Genomic DNA, 27,907 nt, shown 5'->3' with positions numbered 1-27,907 from the left:
TAACATGGGTTTTATGCTACTTTTCCATACATGATATTATAAATGCTGTGGTTACATAGCTACAAGTCATCCCAATGTGGTCTTGAAAACTTACCTGATTTGTCTATCTTGTGTAAAAGTAGTTACTGCAGCAGCATTCTGGTTATTGTTCTGTGGTAAGCTAGAAGGAACCTGAACCACATTTCCGGTTGTTGGCTGAGAAATCACCATAGTGTTATACAAAGGTGTTGAGACTGTGTTCTGGGACTGACTGGCAAGAGAAGATTGTTGACCGTGTCCACTAAGTACATTTTGTTGATTATGCTGTAAAGGAAGAATATGTAATGAATCAGTCACTTGAAAATAGCCAGCTACTACAATCATCTTCCTCATTGTAATTACCCATGCTTTACAACTGCTAATGTTTTTCTATTACAAATGAATTCTTACTTTAAAGTAGACAGGTATTTCCTATCAATTGAGGATTTGGAGGTGGGACTGGCTCTAGGGCATCTGAAAATCTCTTAATCTCTTCTCCTCTTCAGAATATCTTTTTCCTTAATATTTCATCTGCTTGCATACTGTTTGTTCAAGATCCTGTCTTCCATTCCTTTAGCATCTCTGTGCCACATTAAAACACGCACATTACCTCAATCAATTTCATACTTCAAAGTCTGGAACTAACTTAATGCTAAAGTGATAAATTGTCCACCATTACTCTGTCTCATTACAAATCTTAAAAAAATATTATGGGATTTGGAAAAAAGTAAAGAGGAGGATGAACACAGAGATTACAATTAAAAGCAGCCTCTCTATAAAATTGTCAAGCACACTAAAACTCTTCAGCTTGAGAAAAAGACTTATATACATATGATAGAAGACTCTGAAATTATGCATGAAGAAGAAGATGAAAAGTGAGTAACTACTCAATGTATTTCTCAGTATAAAAGCTAGGTGGCAGGTTTAAAAAGCAAACATCAACAAATTTCGCAGGAACTAAAGCTGTAGAATTCACTGCAAGATACTGTGGATTTCAGAAGTTTAGATGCAATCAAAAGAAACTGGATAAACTCATAGAAGAAAAAATCCATCAAAGGATTTAAAATGCAAAAGGTATCATCTATGGCATCTGACTGAAATTGCTGAGGAGCAGAAAAGTCAACTTTAGAATCATCAATATATGCTTTTCCTGTTCTTATGTTTTTCTAGGCATTTACTGTAGAGATCAGTATCTGGACACTGGGTTTCAAGCTCAATTAGTACAAATGTTCTCATGCTGTACATTCTGTCAATAGAAAATTTATAAAAATTCACAAAAAGGCAAGCTAACTGTTTTCTGTATATTGGTTTTTCCAAAAAGCATTTGGAATTATTTCCACTTGTAAATTATTTGTATTTGTAATTATTCACATTTCTAAGTTTTAAAATTAAAGCAAGGTGTGAAATTGCATTAGCAAGAATGTAAGTACATTTCAATTGTAAAACTTTGAACATCAAGAAATAAACTTGATTTGAAGGACAGTCACAAAAAATTTGGAGGGGGAGAAGTCAGGAAAGCTATTATTGCATTTCTCACTAGTGAGAAGTTTACCTGTGATGCAGAGCTCTGCAAAGGCTGTTGCTGGATCATGTGTGGTGTACTTGTATGTCCTGTGTTCATCCCACTTTGAGTCTGATTAGTTTGAACAACCTGACCTTGCATGTTTGCTGGTGCAAGTTGCTGAACACTTGAAGAATTTCCAGATGTAAGCTGCACAGAACTGAAGTTTAGTCCAGAAGTTGACTGCTGCAAGAACATCTTAAAAAAAATCCTAAAATTAGCTCTTACGAAAAATCTGTTAATTGTTCAATATCTTAGACAAAAACTAAAATTATTTTCTTACGATATTAATACAAGATAAAGCTTAATTCCAGTTTTTAGATGTTCAAACAGCACTGCAATTACCAAGAGCAAAGGGCTAACTCCAATATAGGGTCTGTATTCAAAGACTCTGCTGTAACAGCTAAGAATGAGAATCCTGAATTTCAAATCCCTAAACACTGAGGTTTAATATTTGTTTTTAAATTAGAAGCAATATTTGTAGACTGACTTATAATGTAGGCTATAACTGTCTAAAGATTAAATTCTCTGAAGAATTTTTGCTTCTACTTGTGGAGCCTCTAGAAGTGAAACTAATTAAAAATCTCAGAATCAGTTGATATAGACATACACCAAGAAGGCAATCTTCCCTGGCAATTACAAAACCATACTGGTTACACTGAATTTTCCAATATTACCTTGTTTCAATAAACTGAATTTACCATGAAAGTACTTTGAGTCTTTACAAATAGTTAGACTAAAAACTACAATGACTCAGTGTAATAACGTAGAATGGGCAGCACTTCAATTTTGTATTCTACTTTCCATAGTCCTAAAAAAAGGTCCCTTTGCAGTGCATGGGATAATAGTTGTGAATCTCTCCTTTCAAGCACCTACAAAGCAATCTACTGCTGGAAGGCTTACATGAGATCACAGTAAAACAAAAAAGCACATGCCAGAAACTCTTATTCCACAACAGAATTTAAGCAACGCATTCAATACTTCCAGGAAGTATAGATTTTTTTACTCTTTATTCACAGTGCACACTGAAAATACTTAGATTCTTTTCTTATGATGCACTTTAGTTTTTTGTTTGCTTGTTTTGGCTTTTTCTTATTAAGTTAGAAAAGTCCAATCAATATGGTCATTCTTTTCTTCCTGATATAGATGCTGAAAACAGAACGACAAAATTGAAAATCCATAAAATACATATATTGGTTGAAATACAGAAATCAAGCAGTCAGGTCTTTGTTACTCTCAGCTGCTAGACTGGGTAATGCATAGAATCATAGAATCACCAAGGCTGAAAAAGACCTACAAGATCATCCAGTCCAACTGCCCACCTATCGCCAACAGCTCTCACTAAACCACGTCCCTCAAGACAACGTCTAAACATTCTTTGAACACCTCTGGGGTTGGTGACTCCACCACCTCCCTGTAGAGCCCATTCCAGTGCCTGACCACTCTTTCAGAAAAGTAGTATTGTGTAACCTCCAGCCTGAATCTTCCCTGGCACAACCTGAGGCCATTCCCTCTAGTCTTCTAGACTTCCTGTCTTTGTGGCTGAATAACTACTTCAGAATGCCACACAATGTATAACCACTTCACTAGAAGAGTTTGTAAGAGGATCTAAGCCTGACAGTTGGGACAATCTTCTAAGAGGTATGCATTCATCCAAGAGGCATGATTTTTACACTCCTGAGCTAAAAGGGGAAATAAATATTCATTTTGCACATTTAGAATGAATATTCTAATGGCTGCAGAGCTATTTAAGAAGTAATAACCACTACAACACATTATTTTACATTTAGTAGCACAAGCCACTCAACATTGAAAGAATACATTGGGGCAGAACTAGAAACATTCAGAAGCAAAATTGTAAGTACCCCAGGAACAGTAACATTAGTTCTACGAATTTTGGGCACACAAGGTCCAGAAGACAGCTGAAAAGGAGTACAGAGAATCCCACTGTGGAATGAAGTGCCCAAATCTCATTTTAGATCTCTAAATTCTCTACAGATCAAATGTGTATGAGTTACACTTACTCACCTGAAGTCCTTGACCGTGGACAATCTGAAGCTGTTCTTGAATTTTCCGCAACTCTTCTTGCTGCCGATGAATATTTGCCTCTATCATGCGTGTTCTCTGCTCCAGCTGATCTTTTAGGTGCTGCATAGCTCCTAATTGAGCTGAAAACTGAAAGACAGGCTGTAGTGCCATGTATAAATTATAAGCTGAGCAAAAATAATCACATTTAATTCACAAGTAGTAAATACACTCCTCCAGACTAGCGAAGAAATCAAGCACTGATTTTTAAACTGGTAGTAGTCATCAACCAAGGACAAAATCATCAGTACAAAAATGTCACAGACCTCATGTCTACATGTTTAACTGATGCACAAAATTAGTCTGCTTAGAACAAAACAAAACGAATCGCAGCAAAACAAATTGATTGCCACTCAAATCACTAAGACCCTATAAAAACTTTAGTAATTCACATGGTACTGTTCTGTCAAACAGAATGGCTCATTTTGAGAAAAGCATTGAAGGCAACTTTGACATCTAAGAACTCAGTTTTTGAAAGAGACATTAACTTTATAGTTAGATCAAGACTGTTAAAGAAATAATAAAACAACTTAGCAAACCAACTTAATCCATACCTGGGACATGCTGGACTGGAGCTGTAAAGTAGCAGGCTGAGACATCGTTGGCTGTGTTACTGGTTGTCCAAGAGACTGGGAGCTTAAAGACTAGGATTTAAAAGAAATTGTTCCATAACTAGAAGAGAATGGACTTCATACTTGACATGAAACATTTCCTTACATAAATTCAATTCCAAAATGGCATAATGTGAATATATGAAAAAACAGGTGTATTTCTTGAAATGCCTAAGCCTAAATATTAAAGAGTTAAGAACACACACAAAAAATTATAATATACATAATCTCTATATAATTGTTTCCCTGCTAAAAATAAGAAGCAGCAGGTATAAAAAATGAAAAACAAGGCCGCTTTAACATTCTTTTTCGCAATAAGGGCAAAAACTTTCCAACAAGTTTGGAAGTTGACACTTCTGTTCTTAAACTAAAACACAGCATATTAGCAGAATACATAATTTAATACACATTCTATTTTTGAAGTAAATGTGTTAGTTCATATATATAGTGCAATACGAGCACTAAGCACACAAAGCATTGTATTTTCTCACGTTACTAAGATTTCAGAAACCATATTATAGTATTTGCTGATATTCTTAGAGGTATAAATATATATGAATAACCTATAGGACTCACAGCATTATGTTGCAATTATGTATATAGTTTTATACACACACACACACAGATACATATAAAATGCAGAATCATATAAAGGAGTTCTGTGCGAGTGAAAGCATAGACTCAGATACATTCCTACGAATTCTGAAGCCCAAACCATAAATACCCACATGCTTAATTATTGCATTCCCTTAAAATGTAGTATACTGAAGGTGCATAGAAATGACAGCCAAATATCCCAAGTAAAAGTCTTACAGTTTAAATGTTGTGTTTTCAGAGGAAATAGAATAAAGGTTACATGAATTTAATAATATATTTTAAAGGAAAAACGTGCTGATTTAAGTATAAAAATTTTTCTTCAAAGAGTTACCTGACTGCTCAGAGATGATCTTCTTTGTGTAGACTTTTCATGAGCAGATAAGCTTTGTCTTGGAGGAGTGCTAGTGTCCACTGTCATCTTAGTTGGTGTCGCTGACAAAGTGGTTACAAGAAAATGAAACAAATTAATAGTAATCTCAATTCTGCAACACAATATTCAAATCACAGGAAGATCTTCCAGAATAAAAAAAGCTTAAGGCTTGGACTCTTTTTTTTTTTGGCCTTGCATATCCAACAATAATGCAATCTGATGGACTGAAACAGGGCAGTATAGGGGCTGCTACTGCAGTTTTAGAAGCAGAAACCATTACACAATGTCTGAAAATCTTAGTGGGAAATCTTAGAATATCTCTGACCCATCATAAAGGACATTCTCATCTGCACATTCTTAATAAAATGATGATTAATTGCTAGAGATGGATTTAATTAAGTAAAGCAGAGAAAGTCTTCATTAAGAAGAAAATTATATATTCAATAGTTGATGCTTACACGAATGATCTGATACTGCAGTATGTGAAGATTTTCTTGAACTGCTGGAGGAAGCGGAAGGTGTGGGGCTGGTATCAAACCTTTCCAGAGCTTCTTTGAGGCTCACTGTGTTTATGTGATTATCAGATCCAGAGTCTTGACTCTGAAGAGACACATAGAAACAACAGCTATTTTATCAGATTCAGCCCACACTGTACATTCCAGTAAGAAAACATCTGAGACCACACATTGGCTCATCAATCCCTTTCATCGCTAACTGCACAGAAGTAGCGTTCTAGTTTGCATCTGTAACTTCTACTCTTATTTTTATAACAAAACAAAGCCATAGAAGCCTAGAAACCAAAATGCATGCAGACATGTCACAAATTGACTGCTGAGCTGACCTCCTTCTCCAGCAACTCAGTTAAGTCTGAACACCTGTGTTAGGAATGAACTGCTTATCCTTTTGAAGAAGGAAAAGTTAATTCCATTAGAAGGAGCACTGCCAGATGAAACTTTCTGAACTGCCAAGGGAAAAACACCACAGTGTATCTGCACAAGCTGGCTCAACTAAGACTTGCTGAGCTTCCAAGGATGTTCACTTAAAACGAATCTTGCACACATCTAAGAAGTAGAAGAGAGTCACATAAGGAAACAATTCCTACTTTCCAGTGAATTCCTTTACGTCACCTTTGTGTGCCGACCTTGTTCTTCCAAGTTATGAGTCCTTCCAGGAAGAAAGAATATTTATGTATGAACCTAACTGCAGAAATCAGATCGTAGTAGGGACTTAGGGAAAATGACATGCTATAATTACAAGTATATAAACTGCCGAGAAGAGGAGGAGTGGAATAACAGTTAAAATATCCTTCGCAAACTTCTTTAACGACTTCAAATAGACATACTATTTAATGATTGAAATAATTACTTAAAAAGGACAAATAAGTCTTGCTGCTAAGTATTTACTACATGTTATTATTACTATGAAATGAAGATGAAGTGAAACAGTGTTTGTTACTCACCTTATCTGCTTTTATCTCTGGAAGAGACTCCTCAAAACCAAGTTCTCGCCGCCTTTCTGCTCTGACTTCTGCATAACTGGAAGAACAAACCAAATACCACTGCTAAATCCCTAGATGATTTTAAAAATACATCTCACAAAACAAACTCCTCCAACTTATCTTGCTTAGAAAGTACCTCAGGAAGTTTTCCAGTATTTCTTTACTATTTATTATTCCCTATCTCAAAAAAATACTAACTAGCAATACCGCTCCCGTGTAATCTAAATATCTCTAACATGGATTTAGCAAGGAAAACTTACCTTACAACTGTGTGCGTACAGACAATAAACTCTGGCCTGGAATTCCACTGGTGATACGTGATATAGTAATGTGTTTGCAGCCAAATCCATTGCTGTCCCTTTGTAAGGAATCTGTAATAACACGACTTCCCTTTCCCATATTGCATTACTGTAAAAGTGAGAAATAAAGTTTACTGTCTTTCCAGTCTATAAATACTTAAATTATATAATAAGCATTATTTCCCAACTCTTCATGTTCCGAGCCCACGTTCAATCTGATACAAAGGCTAAGAAGAGAATTAAAATTGTAGTTTTCTACCAGAAAGAATCTGCATTTGTCTGAGGAATGCAAAATTCAACTTACCAGTTTTGTAGAGCTTTTATATATAGTGAAATACTCATATGCAAAAAAAATTGAAGAAAATCATAGCTAAACAGAAAATTTATTCTACCACATGCCCAGACAGTTTTTGTATTCATTAAACATCACAGAGACTTCTAAATGCTATTAGAAGAAAGGGAGAAGTATTAATCAGAGTGCTGTGCACTCCAATTCACCACAACGAAAAATCTAAATTAGAAGTTGAATCTGTTTTCCAGTTCTGTACCAAAAGAAAAGTATCAATATCAGTAGTATGATATCATCAAATGAATAGGAGTAGAGAAACTTCACTCATAAACACAAGAAAACTTCACTCAAGCCTCTTAACAAACTTTAAACTGAACATCTAGAAAACAAATTAACTCAAATTTAGCAACTTGGTCATACTCACAATGCTCATGACATTTTGCCAGATTATCTAGATCATCCACATGATAATAATCATAGCCTGATGTTCCCAAAACTTCAAATGGAAGATAGCCTATTATTGGAGGTGCCCTAATTAATAGAAAATTTACAGTCATTTTCTTTTCACAAGAAAAAAAATCCATTATATACATTTTTTGCATTTTTTTTGCATTTGCATTTTATTTTTCATTTTTCTCAGAAAAAAATTAAACCCAACATAAGTTATGATTAATTAATACTGATTAGTGAACTCTACATATTATAGCCATTTAAAAGTGATTCAGCTACTACTGCTGCTATATATAGAAAGAATTGCAGCACCTGTGATCCAAGAATAGGAACTTCCATTCTAAGCTATGTCTAGAAGTGAATTCTTCATTGGGTTCTTCAACAGTGCACATTTCCTAAAAAGTGAAAAAAAAAACAAAAAACAAACAAAAAAAAAACTCTTTCAAAACTGCTCTATTCTAATTCATAAACTCTTCTTTAATTCAGGCTTACCTGAAGTTAGTGGATAACTTTACAATGGGTATAAAATTTGTAAATTTCACTGAGATTTTTGGTTAGATGCATAGCACTGCGGTAAAATCTAATGTCAGCTATGCTAGGCTGAAACTCAGTTGATTTAAATGCAGCTAGTACACTCATGCTCAGCATCTACAAGCACAGTAGTACAAGCTGTATGTGCTTATAATGGGTAAGAAGTACCATTAGGAAGATGGTCACCTTACTTTGGCTTTACAAACAGGATAGAGAGTACTCTAGATCTCTTCAGCTACTGCAGGAGCTTGCAACAGTACCCCATAGTAAGAAACACAGATATTTTCAGTTTCATATGACAGAATTCCTTATGACTTTCATCAATAATATCTGAAGTGCTATATGCATTTTCTCTAAAGTTTTCCTGTTCAGAGTACAGTTAAAGTAATATAAAAGTGATATGATAGAAATGTGCATACCTTGATAAATTGAGGTGTAGCTAATCTAACTGTGGCTATAAAGCAAACTTTGTCTTCATATGAAGGCCGGTGCGACCGCTGAATAGTTCCTTCAAAACCATTGTGTGCTGAATTGGGAACTGAGAGAAGACAGAGAAGAGGTCAACAAAGGTTACAACACAGGCATGCCGCATCACAAGACAAATGGATCAGTATTTACTAATGTAGTTTCTTCAGAATTTGTCACCAATGTGAAAACTGCCACATAGAATACATACACATATATACAAAGGAATAGTATTAATAGGAACACAACCATAAAGAAATTTTCACCACTAAAATTTCATAATTTGATGACTGGTCACAGCACTTTGGCCATGTTCAGTTTACCTTCCACAGTAACCACTTTTCCTATGGACTATTATTTAACTGTCTATAATCTTTTTTTTGTATAGTTGGTTATCCCTGAATGCAGCATTTTGCATTTGTTCTTAACAAATGTGCCTGTTTTTCTCCCCAAAAGCAATTTATTTTCTATACTTGCAGCATTTTGCATGTTTTTAGCATTCTTGCTTCACTGTATGACTGCAAACTATGTTCCCTTATCCCTAATATAAATGAAAATACTGACAAAACCCAGAAAAAAAACAAAACTTCAATTTGACAGTGAAAACTCCAAATTGACAGGTAACTTTTTCAACCTGTTCCTGCAGCTACTCCTAGCAATTTCAATTAACATGTGCTCCCTTACATGTTCATGGATAGATACTATAATCATGGTCAAAAGCTGTCTCAAAGCATACAGTTTATTTTTCTTATCCACACAGTGTGTTACTCTGGTAGAGAAAACTGGATGTGAATGCTGTTTGTATCTGAAAAGTCCATAATGGCTGCTACTCCACTCCTTGTTAGTTTCCTGAGGCTCCTAGATAGTCCAGCTATTTGTTTGGGAATATTAATTCTATGATTCTATGATTTCCCAATCTTGAATTGCAACTTATAAGCCCACAGTTCTCCAGCTCCTCTTTCTGAGACTAACACCATATTTCATCTTTACAGACCTGTTTTTCTACCTTTCTTACAGGCTCAGATACTTGCTTTTGGCTCTAACACTCAACCTCTCCCCATCCTATGAAGAAAGTCAGTTGATTTGCAAGACACAGTTGTTGATAATTTTTAATAATTTTTTTTTTTTTTTTTTGAGAAGTGATCTACTGAGCACAGCCCACAATCCACTTGTCTGACTAACCAAGCAGATGTGTCTCTCAAGCAGCTACTCAGCACAGGTTGCCCAAAGAAACTTAAGATACTGTACTACAGAAGTGGAAATAATGAATAAAAATAACTTTAGTGGATGAGAGAAGTCATTCAGTGCAGAAAAGTGAAATTCTACAACGGTCCATCCACCGATTTGAGTAGCAGCTCTGGCAACTGAAAGTAAAAATGGGAGGGGAAATGCAGAATGTGCATTTTTACTTGTCAGCTCACTGCAAGAATAATGAGAACGGCGGATACTTAGTATCCTCAAGTTACTCAGTCACCCGCTTAAATATGGATTATACTTAAATTAATTCAGGCTCTTACTTCAAGGTGCCGACTTAAATTTCTCTTATTTAAACTCTATTTAAAAATGCTTTGCAGTTTTGTTTAGCTGAAAGACTTCATATTTTGCTTTCAAATACACATACGTGTAATATCTGATGGGCAGTTTTTGTTTTCATTAAAACAACAAAAAATTGATGTAATTCTGTTTCAGGCTCTTCTTTTCAAAGACTGATTTTAGTTTTTGCATAATCATCCTAAGCTTGTTCAGGCATGAAGGTCCCAAAGTATTCCACTCTAATGTGACTGAAATTACTTACCATTATTCAAACACTTGAAATTTCCTATAAATTTTACATATTCATATGTAGGTTGCTCTTTTGGGTCTATTGTTCCTCGCAGCATATGGCAACAGAATTCTAGCTGATTTTTTGCTGAGAAAAGAACAAACAAATTAAAAGATTGCGTGGTTGATGAAACACACAGGCAACTAGAAATGGAAAGCAAGAATAATTAAGTTGTGTACTTTACCAAGATACTGTAAATGTGGTGATTACAAATAGCTACAGCCTTTGTTTTTAAACAGTGTGATATTAGCTAAACTAAAGAAAAAGAGAACTCATTTGGAATGTCTGTATGAAAGGACTGAATGTCAGTGACACAGAGATCCCTTGAAAAAAATAGAACTATTTTAAACAAGCATCTGCCCAAAACATAACTTTATGTCCTTCCAACACCCATGGCCTGTTTTCATTCTTGTCAGATGCTAGAATGGTCTAAATAGAAGCCATGTAAACAAAGTCATAGAGTGACACAACACAAAATTACTCTTCAGGAAAAAGAGGAACAGTACAGCATGAAAGTGCTTCCATTCAAGTTGCACGTTTCATTCTGCATGCTTCATCCACACATTTCCACTTATACAGCACTGGAAAAAAGAACTAATCACATACGATATGAAGTGGATTGTTTTTAATGCAACTACTTACATTTTAAGTATTCCGGTGTCAATGAATCACTTTCCAGCAGATGAGAAGACAGAATTTTATAAATTTCTGAATGTTCCCCCTCTGGGATAAAATTAAATACGCTCTGATCCACAAGATCAGACTGAAAGAAAAATATTTAATACATTTTAAAATAATGCAAGACATACAAAATCACAAGCATTACTATTATAGTGCAAAACAATTCCACAGATCAGAAAAATATCACTAAAATACTAGTAACTCTTTAATGTCACTTGCTGGATTACATGTGAACACTTCGCAAGTAAAAAAAAATCCACCATTTTCATTTGTTTTGACGCTGTGAATCATTTAATGAAAATGCCATGAATGCATCAGATGTGCATACACATTTAAGCACAGTGGAACTTCTATTAATCTCTCTGGGAGCTAAATAAAGCAGCATTTAGATGAGAAATTATGTGGTGGTGGTCTAGTGCATTGTAATCCGTCAGTGGCAATCAGCACATCCAAACAGTACTTTGTAACAAAAAGCAGCACCTCCCTACATCACATAGTTGACAATATTTGCAATAATTATATCCAACTGGGAATGATTTACAAATGTGTTTTATCATCAGTTTCTCAACTATATACACAGCACTAGGAGCATACAGATGAATTCAATTAAAATTAATGCATGTTTATATGCATAAATCTATTTGATAAAGTATTCAGAAAAGATCACAGGAATATATATTAAGAATATATAAATCACATCTAACAGAAACGGATAACTATGCCTCTGAGAAGTAGGTAAACTATAAACTTTAAAAACCACAATTGTGCAACTTTCAAAATTTTTAAGCTGATATCATGCTTACCTTATTGGAATTTGTTTGGCAGAACCATTTTTAAAATACGTCACTCCATGTTCTGCAAAGTTCTCTTACCACTACAACGCAAATAGCCCGTACCAATAATTTGTCCCCCTCTTCTAGAAAAAGCTCTGTTCCACTCATCAACTGTACATTTTTGAGTACTAATGTTTCTCATTTCTTAGTAACATTATTCAAAGCTAACTTCTAAAAACTAGAACGTTTAATTTAGCAGCGAGCAATGTCACCAAAATTAAAGATGAGTGAATGTAGTAAAATTCAAAGCATTCACCTAGCCTAAAAAGCAGAATCAGCAATAATGTATTTCTTATGAGAGTTCTTTGGCAAATAAGCAGTAAAAAACTAGTTAAAAAAAATCCAAAGGTCCTGCTCTTCAGCAATATTCTTCTGATTCATGTACAGGCCACGATAGGTGTGAACTCTAGAGGATCTCCTACAGTCACATCTGTTGTTATAGTCATGTTGAAGAGAAACTGGTGCTAGTCTGGTACTTCTTAATCTTGCATAAGAGACCACTGACTGCATTCTGCATATCCAAAGAAAATGTTTAACACAGGACACAAACCAGGAGCAAGGATTTGTGCAAAAGCATTAGAATACTGTACACATCTGCACTATAATGCCCAAAAGAAAAAAAATTATTAGTAGTGATAGTAAAATATTATCCAGAGACAAACCGGCACATTTCTGAAAGCAATTCATACTTACTGGCAAATGTTCAAGTAAAGGAGTTACACTTTCAGACACATATATTATATTTCCATCTGTCATAATTGCTAAAAAAAAACCATCAAGAGCCTGAAATTAAACATAATAGGCAGTTAAATATAAAGAAACTGCATATTAGAAATGCTAAGCTATATGCAACATTGAAAAGAATTTAGACCAATTTTAACTGAATTTACAATGAGAATTCTGTATTAAAACTTCTCAGTCTTGCTTTTACACTGTGAGCATTACAATTTCCATATTGCTCTGTTCTCAAATAATCTATGATTTCATAGGCAAGATTTTGGTCCTGACACATCTAAACGTTGTTAAGTTGGCTCTGTGGCATGCCATCTTGTCTGCTTGTTATTTTTAATTACACCATCATTTTAAACACCAGAAAGCTCAGAAAAATGAGCCGGCAGTAGAAGAAAGAAAAGGAGGAGAAACGATAAAAAGAACAAATGAAAGAGCTGGTGAAATCAACACATTTCAATATTTAAAGTCTCAATATCTCCAATTTCAATAAAAGAAACTTGTAGCAAGATCTTACTTAAATACTAGTGAAACACAGTTAAATACTGTGAAACACACTTCTGATTGTTTTATCTTCTACTTAACTCAAACATATTCCTGCTGAAAAAACATGACTGACTTTTGGTAGAAAATTACCAAACAGAACTGCATTTCTAAATAGGAAATTTTAAAGGTCACATCTTCAAAAATCTTACATCATTTTCTTCTAACTGTAAGTCACTAGTTGTAGACACATACTTTGTAAGAAGACTTGAGAAATACTAGAAACAGCTAGCAAAATCTTTAAAAACAGAAGCAACTCTTTCACTATCATATGCATTGAATGTACGTAGAAAATTCAGCTGTTTACCTTCAAGAAAACATATAGATGGAATTAAAATATAAAAATGAAAGATAAGCCACCAAACAAAAAAATGTCACCAGGGACTCAGAGCTCCCTAGGAGGTAATATTGTACTTCCAGAAAAGTAGAAATAACATACCTCTAACATTAACTGTGTGAACTCTTCATTACTAAGGAATGTTGGTTTCCAGTCCTGTCGAATCTCACTGGCATCTGATTGTGCAGTAATTTCTGCAATAAAACAAAAATACAATATAAGGATTCACACTCCTAGAAGCCACTGTTTTTTCCACTAAGTCGCATATTAGCAGCAGGAAATAGCAAAAGCTCCTCCAGTCTCCTCTATGTGTGGATGTTTCTCATTTATCAATTCTTCACTACTCTAGCATTTTCAAATTTTTCTTGTTTACAAATTCAAGGTATTGAGAGCAGCATTACAAAGTGAGAAGCTCTCAGTAGAGTAATTTCAGTGTGCTCAGTCTGCTGGTTTTTGTTTGTTTGTTTGTTTACAATAAGAAGCAGAATCCACTCTTGCCAATAAACAAATCAGATAGTTCATCTGGACCTGTTCCCAGTGTACCAAGATTAGTCAAAGTGGAAGTGGTCCAGAAAGAACCAGAAGCAACACAATCTAAATCTGGTGGCTGAACACAGTAGGACTTTCAACAGAAATGCAGGCAATCTTTGCTGAACAATTTATTCACTGCTAGAGTAATATAATGAACAGATCCAAGGACCTCGGGAGGCAAAGCAAGCGTCTGACCTTAGCCAATATTTTGTGCAAAATATTGTAATGTAAACCTGTGCAGAACAATGCTGGTAAGCACTGGCTGCCAGAGCTTTCGGTACCTTACTATGATAACCGCAGTCACACAAATATTCTGTCCCATTAGGTCAAGGACAAATGCCCAAGGCCTTAAAACATATCCGCTCCTACAGCTACATTTTTTCTTTTACCCTCAAAACCAAAAACAACCAAAAACACACACTCAAAAAACAACAAAAAACAACAATAGAATGAAAACAGCAACAGAAAAAAAAAGTAAGTTTAAGTTTATTCTATGGCACTATGCAGAACACATCTGGTGATGCTCAAACTGTGTTAATAATACTAAAGGAATATTTACCATATCTTAACATACCTTGAACTTACACACTGTGGGATAAACAAATAATTATTCACACACTTAACAGCCTACTTATTTTATTTTATAGCTAACTAATAGTTGCTTCCTTTGTTGCTACAGCTTTCTCATTAGCATACAAGCCAAGAAATTACTCAAGGAAATGGCTTAACTAGAGAAAGAGCTTGTTTTCTTGGATTTTAATCTTGTTTTCGGCAGTGTGAACCACAAGGTGCCATATTAAGAACAAGTGTACAAGCAGATATAGGGATTTGTCATTTACAGAAGTATCAGCCATACATAGTGTAGCCTTGGTAGAAGATGGCTTTTTTTTGGCTAAAAGAAAACAATTGGTAATGAATTTCAACATATCTTAATGTATCCCCCCCCCCCATCAGCTGATGCAAACAACCAGAGAAACAAAAGCACAGCAAAGATGTCCAAAGATATTTCTAGTTTTGACATTTCATATTCAAGTTCGAAAAACATACACTCATTGACTTATATATAAGTGGATATGTCTTGAAAATGAGAAAGTTCAGCTGCAAGCATTTATAGATTTCTTGCCTTTTTTTCCCCTCAGTGCTACAGCTAGAAGGTAAAAAGAAAATGCCTGTGTTCCAGATCTGCATTCCCAAATTCTCAAGGCATGCCACTCTCTCATCAAACTAGCCCAATAAAGCCTGCTGTGGAACACAACGCCAGTTAAAGCAGAAAGCCATGTAGATGTCATATAGCAGAGAGAGAGCATAGATTCCTTTGGATTAGCTTTTTCAGTAATTCATCTTGCTTTATATGGAAGCAGGAGAGACAAACCAACTGTTCAAAGCACAGTCTAAGTATCAAAATAAGTGCTTCCAACAAATACATTCACTAAAATGGATCAGAGCTCTCCTGACAAGCATTTGACAGCTTGCACCTTATGAAGCAACTGTATAACAGAGGTCTCCATCGGCCCAGCTCAAACAACTTCAAGGTTATTTAGAAAATAAATGCTTCTCTTTATGAAACAGACTTGTTCAACAGCTAGGGGATTAAATATGGGAAAAAAATATATATACTGATTTTGAAAAATATTGTCAAAAATATAGTAATACATCTGGTACCTAAATTATGATCACATGAATATCTTTCTTCAGAGGCTCTTTAGATTTTTTGGCAATCCCCTTAAAGGAGCTGCACAACTGTTAATGTTTTGTGTCCTTAGTGCATATCATAAATACTATCATAACTTACAAATGTATTTTTTCTTGTTACAGTTACCTTTGTGCTTCCGTAAAAAGTCAATGCTCTTCTGTAGTACAGTGGATTTATCCATCTTCCGAGCATTACCTGGAAGCATGGAACCCAGCTCTTTGATAAGAACATTAAACTGATCTCGACGTTTCTTTTCAGACTTGTTTCTGGACACTCTGACAAATAAAACAGAAAATGTTTTATAGCAATTATGAGAACTTATAGTAAGATATATACTACAAACCCCCGCTGAAAGAACTGTCACACTTACTGCAAATCACAAGCAACATTTTGAAAGAATGGTATCCTTCTCAAAGAAGGATGCACTTGGGTTTTTGCAATAGACCCCGGTTGGACAAAAATACAAATAAATACACCACAAATCTAGAGAATAACAGCAAGAGAAATGCCTGAATAATGTTGTAAAATGTGGTTACTTACAAAAGACTCATGTTTTTTATTCCACTGAGAAATCTTGGTCCAAGGGTACAAGCATAGGATATTCTTAGAATTAGGTGAACTGAAAAATTACCTTTTTGCTTTATCTTTGTCATCTTCTTCCACCAGACCATCAAAAATGCTTCCATCATTTCTGAAAGAACCAAAAATAACGAGGGAAAGAAAAAAAAACACACAAAAGAGAGAGGTCGTTATACATCATTTCCCTTAAATCAAGAAACTGAAGCACTGTTTTATCACTGTAACATCTCACAAGGACCACCATCAATAAACCAAAGACAAGTCTGCTCTAACTTTTTGTAGACTGTTTACTAAACAGACAGCATAAAGACTTACAATTCTGACACAGCCGAAACTAGTTTTAGGATATTTCTAATGCGAACTCAAAACTTTACACTAACATTTAATTAAGAATTATTTTAATTAATTAAGAATTCTGTTTTTCCATCTTCTTAATTAACCAATGAATTTACCTTATCCTTTTGAAAACATTACAGGAGAAATTTGTTGCTTCGACTTCTTCACAGCATCTATTACAATACTGGAAATACTTACAGTAAGAAAGCACTTGTTTTGCCTTAAATACATCAGTAATGGAAGAGGGCTCAGAAACACGCTATTCTTCATCCATGCAAATAATTTTATGCATATATAATTAACTCTAAACAGTAACACTAATTATTCATTATATTTGGTTCCTAAACAAGTATCACAATTTTTACTCAACTTGAAAATTGTGCATGCATTGCTAAAGAGTTTTTAAGATATCAAAATGAAAACATTTTAGTTTTAAGAAGCCTCAGTATACTTTAGACAATACTTCATTTGATTTCCTTCTAAAAGTCAAGTTGAAATTCTTCTTCTGTTTTCCAGACTGCTCTATAATTGACTCATATTTTATTTCTCTCATTTCTTCTGTCTGCATTCAGTTTATTTAGTGTTGTCTGCCCACTGGCTACTGAATGTCCAATCTTAATTTTTTAACCTCCTGTTTCCTTCCCTTGAGGCATGTAACTGTCCATTCAAAAAGCTTACTTCATCCCTCTGATTTACAGCGATAAATCATCAAGTAATCATATATGATGATAAGCAGTGATGTTAGGAAGTAATTATCTTCTGTCACTACATTAACATGAAACTTTCAGAAAAAATTCACATATTCAAAATGCTGAAGTTTCAGCGAGATTCAGCAAAACTTCACTAAAAAAATAAAAAGTCATGTAAGTATTTTAAAACATTTATCCTTTATATTTACTGGGTTTTATTCAGAATGGGCTTAACTTTCTGTAAATTTTATGCAAGTCTCATTTCCTGAAATCTCAAAAATGGTAATAATCAGTATATTAGGGACAGATGTTTACCCAAGCTGCTAAGAAAGTCTAGGGCAAGGAATCAAGTAGAAATCATGCCCCAGCTATTACTTTTCCCTTGAAATAGGTTACCAGGTCACTTTACTGTCATATGTAGCACCACTAATCATTTAAGTGTATTTGTTTTCCTTAATCAAACAGTGAAGTACTTTTAAAAAATATATATATATATTATCAAGTAAACATTAAAAATCAACTCAACTTGCACAGATGCTGTTCCATGTCTGAAAAAAAGTCATACATTTTAAGATTCATCTCAAGCAATAAAATAAACTATTTCCAATTATTACAACACAATACATTTGAAGACAACCAAAATACTGGCCAAAAGTAGCCAAAACCTCACCCCTCTTATTTTTTTTTTTGCATAAATTATCATTGCCTCTATATTAACTGTAAGAATAAAATCAGTAAAGAAAATATTTAACAGTAATTCCCTCAAAACTCACAGTTTCTATAAACATACCTGTCTGCAATGGAGCTCATTTTATGGGTGCTTATGGTAAAAAACATAACATAGCACACTTTAGTCTTGTGGTAGACATTTGTACGTTTGCCTGTAGGAAAAGAAAAAAAAATCAAAATGCAACTCAGGAGGAATAACCACATACTTCTCTAAAGCATACTTGTTTTTATTTGTTCTTTAAACTGCTTTTAATCTCCTCTCTGTCTCCTGCTCTGTACTGCCATCTTCTCTAATCTAGTCTCCATTACCATTATAATCTGGACTTTAATATTTTATTTTACATGACAGAGTTTAAAAGAGCATTGCTTCATTAAATGTCATAATCAATAAATTTGGACAAAGCCAACATAAGCCTTTTCCTGGCTCCAAATTTGGGGATTTAAAATTAAAGAAAGTATTTATTTCAACAAATATCTACTTGCTGGTACCCAAACATTACAGAACTACACAGGTGTACAGAAAGATTGAATGCCAAAGATAAAACAATGCAGTAAAATCTCTCTCTTTGACATAAAAAAGTCAGTAGTCAAAAGCTGCTTATGGAGCAGCAGGACTGGAATGTAAGAGATTAAGGAAAACTGTGTGAAACAAAAAGTTTTATAGAAGAGCTACAGTTGCAGATTTTCAGGTGTTTTTAAAATGCTATAAACTTAATATTAAACAGGAATTACATCTATTTCAAAGGAGCTCGTTTTAGTCACTTCAATAACTCACAATTTCTGAGAAGGAAGGATTTATTTGTTTCTGAAAGTGCCAAATCCAGCAGAACAGTGGTAATACCACAAGAAATATGGCAGCTGCTACTTCACGATCCAAACAGTCAACAAAATGTTCCAGGAAGAGCTAATCCCAGATTTTAACAGAAAGGGAAACTGAGGAAGAAAGCTTACGTTCAAACCAAACTTCAGAACTGAGCACAATGGGAAAAATAAATGAGAAAGCTGGGCTGCAGCACAGTCTCCTTCAAGGTACATAACAGAGTGTGCATGCAATTTTGCCTAAGAGCCCTCTTAACCACTTCTTCAAGTAATAAGGTCCACTTTGTATTGCATTTATTCTCCAAAGTCCAGCACCCTGTAGAGACACTTGAAGTAAACCATTCTCAAACTACTCAAATACTTCAAAATAGCAATTGTACTGGCCATTCCTACAAACCCAATTCTCTACATTTGTTGACCAAGGTTTATAAAGTAACAAAGCTGTATTATTTGAAAACAAGGCAGAAATGGCAAGAGAAAAATAAATTTTGAAAGTTTTTGTTTAAATTATTGTGAAAAGGAACTTAAAAACTATCTAAAATGTATATGTGGTGCATTTTTTTCTCTCTTTTTGAGGTCTGACCCTTTGCATCCAAGTAGCGAGAAACTGTCACTGTCAGTGATACCTGTCAGTGGATAAGACTGCAGAGATACATCCAATGAAATCATGCAACTTTAAAGCAAACAACACAAATGAAGGACTAAGCCTATTTCTAAAAATCAAATTCAGTCGTGTTCTACAGCAAAAAAGACACTACTTTGCCACTGCCTTTACTGTTGATGACAGAAAGCCAGAGGAATTTTATTAATTAAAAGAATACCTTTTATTTTACCTTTTATACTTCGGGACTTGTTAAAGTGTATGGTTTAGGGATGAAACGCTGGTTCTTCTCAAGAATAATGTGGAGTATCCTCTTTTACAGAAAAGCATTAAATTATGAACTGTAAAAAATCACAAAGGAGAGTTTTTAAGTCAATGAATTACAGAATTATTATTTTCTAAATAAAAAAAGTATTCAGGTGATTTATTAATGCCATATTCTGCCCACTTTCACTGTCAGAATTCACCTTGCTTTAAAGCTCTGTTCCTTGTTGAACTAAAACTATTTCTTCTCTGCTTCAAGCTGCTGTCACTTTATGTCTATCTTTAACCTTGACATCATTTTTACTTTTAAATGTGGTATCAAGCACACCACCTACATCTTTGCTTTCATTTGCTACCTGCAAAGCAACTCTCTACACCGTGATTTAAGCATCTCTTCTGCTAAAACTCTTTCTTGGCTCTCCACTGTCTTTCTCACTGATGCCTCCTCTTCTTCAAATCCTCAGAATTGCTACTCTCAGGACTGCAGAATGTATAGAATGCTGCTGGTGACTAGCAAAGTTGTCTAGCTGCATTATCGCTGCTGCCTCAGACAGACATTAAATTCTTCTTTCAAAACCCAGCTCAAAAACCATTCCAAAAACGTATTCCAAACTAACCCCACAAATGCAGTATTTGCATTAGGAAAATCAGTCTAAATGATCCTCAATTTCTCATTCCTCTATACTATCACTTTTCATTGGAATGTATTTTTACAGTCTTTCCCTCACACCATGCTACTTCCTACGTTTCTAAGTTACTTGAAATTGTTTTTTCCTCCTGCCTTTATCTCATTTCTCTCTGCCTTGCTTTCTGTTCTTAAAATAAAATGAATTCACTGAACAATGCGTTCACAAAACTTTCTACAAATCTTATTATAAAAAACATTAAATTCTAAAACGGAGGTCGTGATCTAAAAGCAAAGCTTATGCTACTCTCAAATTCATTAATGCTACTCAAAATTATTTCTGCACTTTTTAAAGTATTCAATTAGAAAAATTAAATGTCTTCTTCCCATGCACCTAGCAGAGACTCTTAAGTAGTTAAAAACCAGACATAAATATTAACATGGGAAGTTAAAACACAGTAGAACAATCTGCCAAAAAGAGAAAAACAATTACGGCATGATTCAATGAAGCCACTCACTCTTTTCTGGCCAAATAACCTGCTGCCCCATTGACCTACTTTTTTAGGTGCTTACAGCCTCCTCTCCTCTCCTGTTTTGTTCCGTTTGACAAGTGCAAACATTAACAGTGACAAGGAGTCCCATGTATGCTAGGTTACAGAGACTGCAACATGAAACCCATGTTTTTAAACTGCTTGGAGTTGAAGAACTCTGGCAACTCTCACCCAGCTCCTAGCAGAGGAAAATTTTAGACTTCATCTCTGCAGCGTGCAGAAGTTTGGGGGGTTTTTTTGCCTTTTTTTTTTTTTTTTTTTGCTTTGCTTTGCTTTGCTTTTGATCACCATTAACACCACAGACCTTAAGCACAGAACCATATACATTAATGTCTAAAACAAAGCCAAGAAAATACAAAGTTTTTAAGAATGTTTCAAAATGGGATTTCAAGATGAAGAGGACAAGAATATGTTTATGTTATGAAAGAACATAGGCAAGCTTAAACCAGACCAAAAGGAAAGCTAATCACAGTGGAAAAGCTTTTGTAACCAAAACCACATAGATCTCTAACTCAGTAGAAATGGCATGCATGTGAAAGCAAGCAGAAAGGTCTGGACGCCTACACACCAGTTCTTTCAGCCACAAGTGTTCAAAGGTCAGGAGTCTGTCTCTATAAATCATGAGTGCTGGGGTTTTTTTTTGCTCTTGCTTTTGAAAATTATTTTTAATATGATCGATTTTTTTGTTGTTGTTTCTAGTTATTCTATCTTTTGTACACATTCAGTGCATGCTTTCAAATTTTTCTGTCCAATTAAGAAGAATAGCGACTTACTATTTTTAGGAAAACCTAAGTTCCTCAATCAAAAACCTCAGCTGCTGCCATGGATATACAAATTATTAATACCCAACATTGCTCAATCTGTAGCAAAAGCAGGAAAGCTAGCAATACCGCAGCCTCTGTGCTGTGCTGACTTATCATTCTGAGAGTGACACGCAGTTACTGGATAGCAAATTAGTGCACAGCCAAAGAAACACAGTTCTGAGTAAGTCCTAGGGAAAAAAGCCACAATCCAACCTCAGGTAACAACAAAAAAATTTGCACCATCTGACAAAATGTTCCATGTTATAGGCTGAAGGAATTTCAGTAACCTCAGTCCGATTTTGTCATTGACTGGTCTGCATACTGACAGCATTAAATCTTAGAAACAAGTTCAAAGACTGGGAAAACTGTGAAATTACACCACAGTCTTTCTCATGACAAGTATTCTGTCAGGACTGGAACTGAAAAACAGATGAGGCAACAGCCAATTCTGTATATAGTCAGTGACTAAAGCTTTTATGTCTCCTCCGACACTTCAACAGTAACACTACTAAATATTTTTGAGAAAGAATCAATATTGTCTTCGTACTGTAAGAAAGAGGTATCTACATACATCTTAATTTTATAAGTAATGTTTTCATCACTTTACGGATTACAGTTCTCAGATGCAATTATTGGAAGATGACAAGCACTATTAAGACAAATAATTTCAAACAGGAAAGATTTTACAAAAAATATAGGAAACAATTCAGTTGTCCAACAATACAGTGTCTGCAAACTGAATCAGATTAACATCCTTAATACAACCTGATCTCTATGCCATAATCCTATTTTGCCAGGGGAACAAACTAGTGATTATAATCACTGAGGATTAGCTTTAGAAATCTTGTTTAAAGAATCAAAATCACAGGACAACAGTCTGTACTTCCACAACAGCAGATGCCACAGAACAGCGGGATACTCTTGAGTTACAGAGCACAGTAAGCAAGCCAAAGAGCAGAAAAGTCACACTGTGAGTGAACAGTCAAACCAGTACCTGACTCCCAACACAAGCATAGCAACAAGAACTTATTTATTAAACAGACCCTGAAGATAATTATAAACCATCTTGATACTACTTTCCAAGAACAAAGGAACATTATGTCTGCCAGTTTGCATTACAAACTTTTCAGACTTTACTCTAGTGAGACATCCCAACATAACAGGCCAACAGAGATCCATCTGTTGTCTCATGTCCAGAATACTGCATCACTATCACTCACACTTTCACTTCATTCCTTCTTTCCTGTTTCCCTCCTCAGTCTAATCATTTTTCTCTTCATCTTTTTTGGAGAAAGGAGTAGAGAGAAGAAGAGAAAGAATTTCCTTTGTTTAGTTTTAAGTAAGTATGGATTTCTGGAGAGAGTAAGAGAGCTTAAGATAGGTGAGCCATGTTCTCTAATCAGATTCCCATCTCTCCATGGTTATAGGAAGCACCTCTGTTCATCATTTCCCTGTTCCACACCAGTTGGATTGATCTCTTCTGAACCAGCTGATCTACCATCCTTCCACTTTCTTCTGAGTCTACTTCCCCTTTGCTACCTTCAGCATGAAGACTGGCACGGAGCTTCCTGCCCTCTGAAGAGTTCTGCATCAAAGAGCTGGCCTGGAGCACAATGCTTATTTCTCAATCTGGGCTCAGGCTCTGACTCACCAGTCGGACTTCCCAGCTTGTTCTTAGACTTGACTTCGTATCACAGAGTAGCCTGATGATCTGGGCTCTTGCGTGAACTTGATTACACCTTCTGATGGCAGCTTGTCCTTTTGGCTCCCTGCAGTGGCTAGAAAGAACTCAGCTAGTAGCCGCAAAGCTTCACACACGACTGGTCTTTGACAGCAAAGTCCTGAAGGCCTTCTTTAGCATTCAAGTGCTTATCAGTCTTCTTTTCCTCCCCTCCATCTCTTCCCAGGTACTTGTATTATCTTTAACTTCTCAGATATGAATTAAAATTAACCACAACTAGAAATAATCTGATGTGTTGCTTACGTATCCTTTCATATCATTACCAAAGATATTGGAATAAACTGATTATAATACAGATACACAGAGTTTGTCAAAGGATCACAGAATAGCTGAGGTTGGAAGGGGTCTCTGGGTGTCTGCTCTAGCAGTGACACCCAGAGCAGGGCACCCAAGCCCACGCGGTTCTGGAAGATCTCTAAGGAGGAAACTCCACAGCCTCCAGGCAGTGCTGGGTCACCCTCACAGTGAAGTGCTTCCTGATGTTTGTTTGTGCCTACTGACTTGTCCCTGGGCACCACTGGCTCCCTTTTCTTTTTGCACTCTCCCTTCAACTCTTTACAGAAATTCCCCGACCCTTCTCTTCTCCAGACAGAACAGTCCCAGCTGTCTCTTCTTACAAGAAAGGAACTGCTCCATGCCTTCCCATCATCTTCACAGCCTTTAACTGGACTCTTTAACAGTTCCAGATCTCTTTTGCACTGGAGAGCCCAGAACTAGACCCAGCAATCCAGGTATGATCTCAGCAATGCTGATTAGAGAGAGGAAGGACATCCCTCAACCTGCTCGCAATAATCAAGGAAGAATACAAACCTAAGCAGATTTATACAATAAATTCAAAGGGCAGTGTCTAACGACTTGGCCATCAGGTCAATATTCTTCCATATTCTCATGTAAAATATCTTCACATTCCTTTGTATTCACAGTTCTTTATGGGAGATTCTCTTCTCTCAATAACAAAGCAATGCAAGCATGACACAAATGCTGCCTGTAAATCCTGTGAAACTAGTTTGCACAAGAGGAGGCTGCAGCTACAGGTTTCAATTCCTCTTGCACCAGTTTTTATTTTATAAGGTTCCTCCCTGCCTCTTGCCACTCTTATTGGACTTTCACTGGAGGTTTGCATCCTTTTGACTCTGGCCACAGAAAAGCAGATTTGCAAAGTAATGTGTTTAAAAAGAACTCACATATCACACTCACAGTTTTAAATACAACCTTTATTATTTTGTTCTTATTAAAAACTGTGGCTCTATGTACCTTTGAAAATTTGCATAGCTGAGGAGGAGGAAACTATTAAGTAAATCTATGACTGCTGGGTTTTTAACAGGAAACCAAGGGTTAAGTCTTCAGAGTATGTTTTCTCACATCTAAAATCCAACTTTGCTCATAGTAAAGCCTATCTGAAACACACAACTAGTACCTCCTTATAGAGTATTTAAAAACAGTACTGCATGAATTTTAATCAAGGCAAGCTAACTTGTTAATGCTACAATTCAAAACTAGAAACGTCCATGCCCCTGAAAATCTATACTTTAATGAGATTTGGGCAGAAATAGCTTACACAGTCAGCTCAATAACAGATTCTAAACAGATGTTAGCTGAACAGAGAACAAAGTGCTCTAAACTGTACAAAATCCTGTCATTCTGCTGTTCTCACAAGAGGGATCTAAACTTGGTCTATTTTACAGAGAAGAAAATCCCACCTTCATTCCTTTATTCTCTTAAAGACAACTGAGAATGCATGCAAGTGACAGGTCAGGTGTTTTTTTCAGAAGCTTAAAGAGGTAATAATACCACGTACATGCTCAAAAACTGAAATTCCTACTGAAAATCATTAATTACTCCAGAAAATAATCTGTTTAGTACAAGATAATTATTTTCTACAGAATAAAGTTACCAGACAGACAAAAAAGTTCTTTTCACTTTATTTCTCAAGATTGATAAAAATGCAATGAAAAAAAACTTATTAAAACACTGTTACTACACTGAGAAATGAGACAAGTCAACAAGTTAAGCATTCTTCTTTCTCTGTCCCAAAAAACAGCAGGGAACAATGTTTAGATACAGCAAGTAAAATACTTTTTGAAAACTGTCCTGGAAATCATCCACTATCAAATTCAACAGCTGTAATTACTACACATTCAAAACAAGACAGGGTAGATTAGGTTCTTCTTCCATTCCATAAAACAATTCTGCTCTGTTTTGATAGAAATCCACATTTAAATGCAAAAAATGAGACCTTACAATTATTATTACTCAACAAAACACAAAGCATTTGTCAGTGCACTACAATTAATCATGTCAAGTGAGCACCTGCCAGACTTCTAGTAGCAGTGCATGTGTGTATTGTGAAGCGTGAAAGGTAATTTAAAGCAGTTATTGAAATGCATACAAATGAACCTTTTCAAAATTCTACCCAGGACGAAGAAATTTAATCCAAAGAATATTTAATACTTTAAATAATCCAAAAGATGCTCATAGTTTGTATGTGAAGAATCAGACCAACTAATAAAAAAAAAAAACAAAACGAAACACCCAAATAAAAACCCTTGGTCAAAATTTCTTGCTCTGTTACCACTACTACATTCTAAAACTCACTGAAATCAATAAGATGGTCAAGAAGGCCTCTAAGAACTTATGCTGTGAAAGTTTAAGGATTTTGTTGTTGTTGTTGGCTTGTCTGTTCTTTTATAAGAGACAAAGACTTATTCCTGCATAGGGCACTCATCTAGAATAAGGAGAGACAGACTCAGTACTCCTCCAGATCAGTGTATACATGAAAATTACCATACATAAGATAGCAGGAACAGGGTATGCATAGGCTCTGAAGATAAGGGCATGGCTATAGATACAAGTGACTTCATAGAGAAAGTATCTCTAATCCAGAGAAAGTATTTCTAATCACCTTTACCAAATTCCTTTGTAAAGGTGAAAATTTTGAAGATAATGTTAGCTTTTTACAAATTATTATTTTTGCCACTCATTTCTACAACTGTATTAAATTCCCTCTCTACTGCTAGCATTAGTAACTCTGATCACACAGGCAACACAGCCTAAAGCCAGACCAACCTAAGGGCAACCCAAACATTGTTTCATTCAGCTAAATCATCCACATTTGCTTCACCATACGGCTGCTCAGTGTGCCTGATGTTGGCACAAGGGAACGGGAAGCAGTCAATCACCAGGTTAGACATATTCTGGCAACAATGTCAGCTCATGATGATCTACACCATGTGTTAAATTACAACCAGAGAAAAAAATTAGAAGGAACAAGATTTCAGTTTCTGCTCAGAAAAGACAGTGTTGTAGTTCCGATTTGAGAAGTCTGCTCCATATATTAGATGAAACAAACATTTGCACTCTCTCATGAGTTGCTGTATCTCATGTGACAACATGGAACAAATTAAATTTCAAAATGAGGTTTGTATACGTGCACTATTTCAGACTAATGCAGAGCTTAGTTTCTTGATATAGAAAGAATTCCAGAACTCAGCTTTTTCAATGGGAAACTCATATAAAATGCAAAGCACATACGTATCTATACTTTATATTATACTTACTTACTCTATGAGATTATTCACCTGTAACTACAGAAATTTAATGAAAAAATGACTTATTCTAAGACCACAACTCTTAAAGTTGTGCAAGAGTACCAAATGGACAAATATAAAAAACAAACAAGGATAGTTGAAAACAGCAACTCAAAAATAAATGACAGGTGCTATAGAAAGCTAGTATTTAATCTGAATCTTAATTATTCATCTCATTCAGAAATGCAAGCGTAAATACAACACTTCAAAAATATTTAGTGATGGGCCTTTTTTTTTTTTTCCTAATTTGATTGCACAATCCTCAATCTGTGCAGCTGTGCAACTGCTTCTGATGCTTAGATTTCCCAGCACGCATGACTCACGCACAACTAAATTATCCTGTAAAGCATTTGGGAAGAGCAGACTGACTGCCTGTGGAGTGAAGTGGCAGAACACTTCATTGGAAGCTGTCTTGGAAAAGAAAGAGGAACTAAAACTTCACGTTTATGTTACCAAGAGAGGGAACACTTTCTGTTCAAATACTCAAGCAAAGTCTAAGTCAGAAATACCAAACTAGCAGCTTCTGCTCTCTGCAGCTCCCTCTCTTCCCCCATATCTGTATTAGCACACAGTTCCTGCTATATTCATAAGATTAACGAGATTTAGCAAGGACTTTTCTGTAATTCTGGTGTCTGCCAGT

General features: G+C 35.3%; 1 protein-coding gene across 16 annotated transcripts in view; it reads right to left on the bottom strand.

Annotated features, from left to right (window-relative positions):
- The window catches only part of CLOCK (clock circadian regulator), a 54,317-nt gene that overhangs the window by 8,567 nt on the left and 17,843 nt on the right, over positions 1-27,907 (bottom strand). For 11 of the 16 annotated variants that reach the window (XM_085223124.1, XM_085223120.1, XM_085223134.1 and 8 more), the window contains 19 exons: positions 19,929-20,037; positions 18,338-18,428; positions 16,575-16,634; positions 16,070-16,218; positions 13,822-13,913; positions 12,804-12,893; positions 11,239-11,359; positions 10,570-10,683; positions 8,729-8,847; positions 8,091-8,173; positions 7,753-7,859; positions 7,001-7,148; positions 6,702-6,777; positions 5,701-5,842; positions 5,204-5,304; positions 4,219-4,308; positions 3,608-3,766; positions 1,571-1,777; positions 95-303 (listed from right to left, as the gene is read on the bottom strand). In XM_085223124.1, coding sequence (XP_085079250.1) covers positions 95-303; positions 1,571-1,777; positions 3,608-3,766; positions 4,219-4,308; positions 5,204-5,304; positions 5,701-5,842; positions 6,702-6,777; positions 7,001-7,148; positions 7,753-7,859; positions 8,091-8,173; positions 8,729-8,847; positions 10,570-10,683; positions 11,239-11,359; positions 12,804-12,893; positions 13,822-13,913; positions 16,070-16,218; positions 16,575-16,634; positions 18,338-18,384 — 2,114 coding nt within the window. In that variant the 5' untranslated portion in view covers positions 18,385-18,428; positions 19,929-20,037. Of the gene's footprint in view, positions 1-94; positions 304-1,570; positions 1,778-3,607; positions 3,767-4,218; positions 4,309-5,203; positions 5,305-5,700; positions 5,843-6,701; positions 6,778-7,000; positions 7,149-7,752; positions 7,860-8,090; positions 8,174-8,728; positions 8,848-10,569; positions 10,684-11,238; positions 11,360-12,803; positions 12,894-13,821; positions 13,914-16,069; positions 16,219-16,574; positions 16,635-18,337; positions 18,429-19,916; positions 20,038-23,590; positions 23,610-27,907 lie in introns of those variants that run through there. The other 5 variants (XM_085223123.1, XM_085223132.1, XM_019614828.3 and 2 more) reach the window with 4 other exon arrangements.

This window comes from Meleagris gallopavo, chromosome 4, assembly GCF_905368555.1.
Source record: "Meleagris gallopavo chromosome 4, MGAL_WU_HG_1.1, whole genome shotgun sequence".
NCBI classification, from domain to species: domain Eukaryota; kingdom Metazoa; phylum Chordata; class Aves; order Galliformes; family Phasianidae; genus Meleagris; species Meleagris gallopavo.
Note: the sequence above shows the minus strand (reverse complement) of the source record. Positions and strands in the feature narration are given on the sequence as shown.